At 48.7% G+C, this 6,000-nt stretch overlaps 1 protein-coding gene across 1 annotated transcript in view; it reads left to right on the top strand.

Annotated features, from left to right (window-relative positions):
• The first annotated feature begins 210 nt into the window (after positions 1 to 210).
• LOC149289659 (max-binding protein MNT) overlaps positions 211 to 6,000 on the top strand; it is a 50,568-nt gene continuing 44,778 nt past the window's right edge. The window contains exon 1 of the mRNA XM_089490341.1: positions 211 to 286. Within this exon, the coding sequence (XP_089346467.1) occupies positions 211 to 286 (76 nt within the window). The remainder of the gene's footprint in view (positions 287 to 6,000) is intronic.

Raw genomic sequence — 6,000 nt, 5'->3', positions numbered from 1 at the left:
ATCGCCATCTTGTTGCAACCCTTTTCTTGTCTGGGTGATTCGCGGGGTATCTGGGTTATTATTTTATTTGTTTTTATTTATTATTTGCTTTTTTCCCGCACTGGGGAGGGAGAGGAAACCCCCACCCCCCTGTTACCGACCGCCGAAGCCCAGCTCATTGTGTGATTTTTGTAGCGGCGGATTGGGAATCAGTTTTGCGAGGACTGAGAAATGAGCCTGGAGACGTTACTGCAAGCAGCTCTGTTCCTGGAATGGCAAGCCCAGCAGCAGCAACAGAAAACACGTGGTAAGGGGCTAGCATTTTCCGTGGGGCATGAGTCTGGGGGGCAGTGCCAGTGGTGGGGCACCGGCTGATGGTCACTGTGGGGCTGCAGTGCGCCCCGCTGTAATGTGGGGGCTTTACTGCAGGCTGGTACCGGTATGAATCGCGCGATGTAATCAGCATCTGCAAGAATTGGCTGCCCTGTATTATACGTGCCAGTGTGAGATGCCCCATACATTCTATGCGTGCCAGTGTGAGATGCCCCATACATTCTATGCGTGCCAGTGTGAGATGCCCCATACATTCTATGCGTGCCAGTGTGAGATGCCCCATACATTCTATGCGTGCCAGTGTGAGATGCCCCATACATTCTATGCGTGCCAGTGTGAGATGCCCCATACAGTGTATATGTGTCCGTCTGAGATGCCCCATACAGTGTATATGTGTCCGTCTGAGATGCCCCATACAGTGTATGTGTGCCAGTCTGAGATGCCCCATACAGTGTATGTGTGCCCGTCTGAGATGCCCCATACAGTGTATGTGTGCCAGTCTGAGATGCCCCATACAGTGTATGTGTGCCAGTCTGAGATGCCCCATACAGTGTATATGTGCCAGTCTGAGATGCCCCATACAGTGTATGTGTGTCTACGTGCGATCGCCATAGGAGCCATGGTTGGTGTGTGCTGCACTGTACCCGGGGCAGTTGGCTCGCATGCAGTGTGATTGCAGGGTATGTGGATGCTGCCGGCTCTGGCATGGAGTTGAATGCTTTAGTGTGGACTCTGCTGCCAGGGGTGAGGTGAGGTGAGCGCTGCGGGCTGTGCGGTGTTAGTTTATGACGTGTAACACAGTCTAGCCACGTTTTGCCCTGGGTATATAGGTATTGCCCTTGCTGGGGCAGACTGCGATGTCGCTGCCCTGGGTTTTCAGTGCAGGGCGGCGGCAATCCTCCGCCAGCGGCTTTGCATAATACGGTGACATGGTTGTCATATGACTGAAAGCAGCCTCTCCCCTTAACCGCTTCATTGCCGGGGTGATCCCAAGGCCGCGACTCCTGACCCACCCAGTAAAGCGCCCAGTTTCTTACGCCCTTGCAGCCCCTCTACAATATATACTTCCCGTATATAGGGCCACCGGGACTGCTTTACGGTGGTTTATCGCCGAGGTTTCGGCAGCGAGTCAGTTACACGGTACTGGTGACGTGTCAAGGACCGCCCCTCCCCCCACGTGCGCCGAAGTCCCGCCCCCAGAGGGGAGTGTACTGAGAAGTGTGAGCGGGACCCGGAGACAGACAGGGCCGGGGTGGGGGAGGAGCGAGGCTGGTCTGCACGCACACACTGCATGATCCACGTAACTGCCTGCTTCGGTGTACAGTGCCGTGCATACATTCAACACGTTTACATTGTGCTGCTCACTGCATACACACAAAAGATTCTCTGTCAAAACACACAACCCATTCAGATGGTGCTGCCCTTTGTACACAAACACACACAACTCACTCTTAGTGAGCCACACTGCGCACAGCCCACTAATTACCAGTGCACTGCACACAAACGCACAACCCATTCCCAGCACGCTGCCCCACTGCACACAAACGCACAACCCATTCCCAGCACGCTGCCCCACTGCATAGTCACAACATAATTCGTCTGCTATGTGCTGCTCACTGCAGGCAGACACAATCATCGCTCGTTGATACTACACAGACTCACAAGTGTGCAGATCGCTGCATACAGGTGTATTACCCTCCGTCTGCTGCTTGTTGGCACTGCATGCAGACACACAACTCCCTGGCTGCACACGCTTCACACAGTTACTAGTGCGATGCACACAAATACACAATTGTCTGTCATCCTACTGTTTCCCAGTCTGTCTGCTGCTGCTGAGCGTCTCTTACCTTCATACTCTTCAGTCAGTCTATACTTTCGTCTAGTGATGTCGTTTCACAACATTCGCCCCGATACGACCGCTTGTGTAATATGCCTCACCTCCTTCTAGATTGTTAGCTCTTTGGGCGAGGCCCTCCTCGCCAATTTTTCTGTAAATCCAAATTATGTGGTGCGATATTCTGCTTTATTAGCCATTATATACCGCTGCGGAATATGTGCTACATGCTCTATGAGTAAATAATCTTTACAGATGTTTACTGCGGGCTGTATGCAGCACACCTGTCAATCAAACGCTGACCTCACTGCATTAAGATGCTGTGAGCTTCCAGCAATATGTCGCTGGCGAGTGCGTCTGGGTCTGATATACTGACTGCTGGCTCCCATCACATTAACTGCACAATACAGTGCCGTGCACACTGTCACTACTGACGCTGCTGTGACTGTGCAGTGTACGTGGTGCATAAGCTGCAATCTATACCGTTTCAGGATGAGCACAGTGTATACTGACATTGCACGGCTGATTCCCCACGGACTCTCCTTGCGTGTAATTGGTAGTCTGCGTGCCTCTGTCTAGACTCCGTGTCCTAGACACGCACACGTTTGTCCCACATTTAAAACAGACTACGCTTTATGCAGTTAGACTCCTGACTCCCTCGCTGTAATCTGCGCTTTACGGCGCCCTGCCGCTGCGCACACGGGCTGAGACACTGCGGGCTGCCCCCTGAGCGAGCGGCCTGGCGCGATCTAACGAGACGTGGCCTCTCTGTAGCAAGCGAGGTGATGGTCCGGCTCGTCGCCGTGCGTCCGTTTGTAGGATTCGTATAGACGGTTCTGTGTTACGCGGCAGGAAGCGCCGGCGCTCCGCAGCCCATCCCCCACGCTTTGCATTCACAGTGCAGATGCAGTGCCGTGTCCTCAAAAAGCTCAGGGAGCTGCGTACACCGAATAACCGCGCCATCGTTTATTCATGATCCGTCTGCTAACTATAGCGTGTTATATGACTCGCGTGTTTGGGTAACCTGTGCTCCGTACATACTTCTAGAGGTCCTTCTCCCATAGCGTGCCCCCCGGCATCTTGCGCTACACATCATGTCGTTCTGGTGCCAATACGGCCCCCGTAATTAGTATTTTATTTAAATAGCTGCAACCTGAGCTGCGCGTCGTACAGTCCGTGCTGGGGCAGAGCGATAGACCGGGTGAAGAGGGGTCTGCGTACGATCTGGATCTGGTCTGTGGGCTGATCATAGGCGGCATCGCTGATCATACCGCCTAAAATATTTTGCCGCCCTCGTTATGTGATCGGCGCATTGCTGCATGCAGCGGCGACCCTCCTGCGGGGTATGTTGGCACCCATTATATACAGCGTGTGAAGGTATTGCAATTTTTCGGCGGGGGGGGGGGTGGAGCGTAGGAGGGTCTGGATTTTTTTTCTCTCCCTTCTCTGCTGCTCTTTCTGGTTCTTGGGAGAGCCTTCGGAGTAAAGCAGTGGGGGAAGGGCAGACAGCACAGGGCAATCCTTCTTAACCAACTTCCTGCTCATACACAGTGCGAAATCTGAGATTCCCAGCTCAGTCTGGATGCTGGCGCGGCACATTCTGTGCTTTCTGAATTGCTAATGGGGAAGACTTTGGGTATTCTTCACGTGAGCTGCCAGCGCTCGCTTAGACGGACACATCTGATTAATATACCCGCGTGTTCTTCTAATGTACATCGTCTTCACTGCAACCTGCCTTTAATGTAGATGTACAGCAACCTATGGAATAATATTATATTCATATTATATGCAGCTTTAATTTAATTGTCATGTGATGAATATATACATTATATGATATTATTATTTATTCTTTTATATAGTGCCATCAAATTCTGTAGCGCTGATTATTTTTATTTATATATATATATATATATATATATATATATTTATATATATATTCTGATGATCTATAGAGATTATAGAGTTATATGGAATTTAATGGCTTTACCTGCAGTCCATCGATTCCCCCTCCTGCAGGAAGCCACTGCGGACTGTGATTTGAAGGAGTCTCTAAACATTACTCTCTAAAAATATATTTTTTTTTTCCGTGTGCTGCGGAACTTCCTTTTTCCCCCATCTTGCAGCTCGTAGAGATTAACACTTTAATTGCTGCAGGCATGTGAATTGGTTGATGATGTAATACGAAGCTTAGTGCTGTTGCACGGAAAGGGCGTATATATAATGAACTGCAGTGACTCAAGCTCTGAATGTGAACTTTAAGCGCGTCGGCTATAAATGTTAACATGGGGCCAGACTCGCTCCAGAGTATATTCCCTATGCAGGGTTCATGCATAAGATGAATACCCTTCCCTGAAGTGGGTGGTAGGTAGGGCTTTCTGCCCGTTAGAAAATCTCATAGGGAAAGGGCTTGTTGTATAAGTGACAGAAGTTACTATAGAAGTAGGTGACAGTAAGTAGCCCAGGAGCAGTGCTGAACATTACTCCCATCTCTCTGCTTCAGCCCTTGATCGTGTTGTAGTAGTAGTAGTAACGGGGTCTGCAACTCAATGGCGGAGATGTCACACACAGCTAAAGGGGTTTAGAACCCATTAACTTCAGTATTTGATTTACTATTTCTTTGTCTTGTGTGCGCATTTCGAGGTGGAGGCTGTGACAGTGCTGTGTTACGGAAGTCCCTGTCCTAGGTATGACCCAAGGCAGTGCCCCCCAAAAGTACAACAGCCTCGGAACATGACATCATTGCTCGGATCTTTGCCTTCAGGGGCTATGGTGTCTAGGTATAGACCACTGTACTGTAACTGGCCTGTTACCAACGGGCTGATGTCCCCAACCCTTCCCATTGAGCAGTAGTGCAGCAAGTGCAGATGAATACCCATCATGGGGCTACTGTCCCTTCCAGAATTGGCGTCATAAGCTTGAATATGCCTACAGGCAGCAGGCAACTATACAAAAATGATGTCTCACCTTTGGAACTATTAAATGTGGAATGAGATGTAGACCTGCCAGTCAAGATAAAACTAACCTTTTAATAAACTCCTGACAAACTCCCATGTATGAAGTTTACATATGATGCGTAGGGGCCGTGTCATTGAGGCTGTATACATTCTTACCACTTAGATGCAATTCTTTGTGTAAGATTTTTTCCTTACTGTTTCCTACTGCATTAGGATCTTATGTAGTGGTCCGGTATTTCTGCGGGTAGGTACTAATTTCCCCTGTTACTCCATTATGAAAGAACCACACAAGATCTGTATCTCTAAGACTTATTGTCGATAAGTTGTATTTTGCTAATGCTGACCGTGTGTAACTCAACCACTTGACGGCAAGTAAGATCCAGTTGAATCCTGAAACAAATAGGCTCTTTCCAGCCGATAAAGAGCCACATTTAATTTTATAGATGTGTTACATTGTAAGACAGAACTGGATCTGAAAGTGGCTTTTCTGATTAGATCTGTTGAGTGAGTTGGAGTGACCAGTACAACCATGGGTTTTAGCTACTGAGTTGGATGAATTCACTGTTTTTTCTTATGACATCAAAGGCCCTGTACCCTCCAAAGTCTTCATACAAACGTTCTGGTATCTCATAATCTAGTGTGTGATGACATCACAGGAAGCGCAATTAACTTCCTGCACCTCTAAGGGTTTCCTATGATGTCTCAATTTACATAACTTTGCGCTTCACATGGTCTGCTCTGATGTGGAGTTCAGTTCCTCTGTCAAACAATTAATCTGCTTACTTGTGACTATACTTTGCACTCTTGCTAATTAGTTCTCAAACTTTGAACAAACATTCCTTGTCGTTGATGCCTCTACAGAATGAGGTTATGAAATATTCTGGTTTCTGAGCCCTCCTG

The sequence above is a fragment of the Sceloporus occidentalis genome, unplaced genomic scaffold (genome assembly GCF_023333645.1).
Source record: "Sceloporus occidentalis isolate IW3139 unplaced genomic scaffold, rSceOcc1.0.p SCAF_43, whole genome shotgun sequence".
Classification (NCBI taxonomy): Eukaryota; Metazoa; Chordata; class Lepidosauria; order Squamata; family Phrynosomatidae; genus Sceloporus; species Sceloporus occidentalis.
The sequence above is the reverse complement of the archived record's forward strand: the minus strand, read 5'-3'. Positions and strand labels throughout refer to the sequence as shown.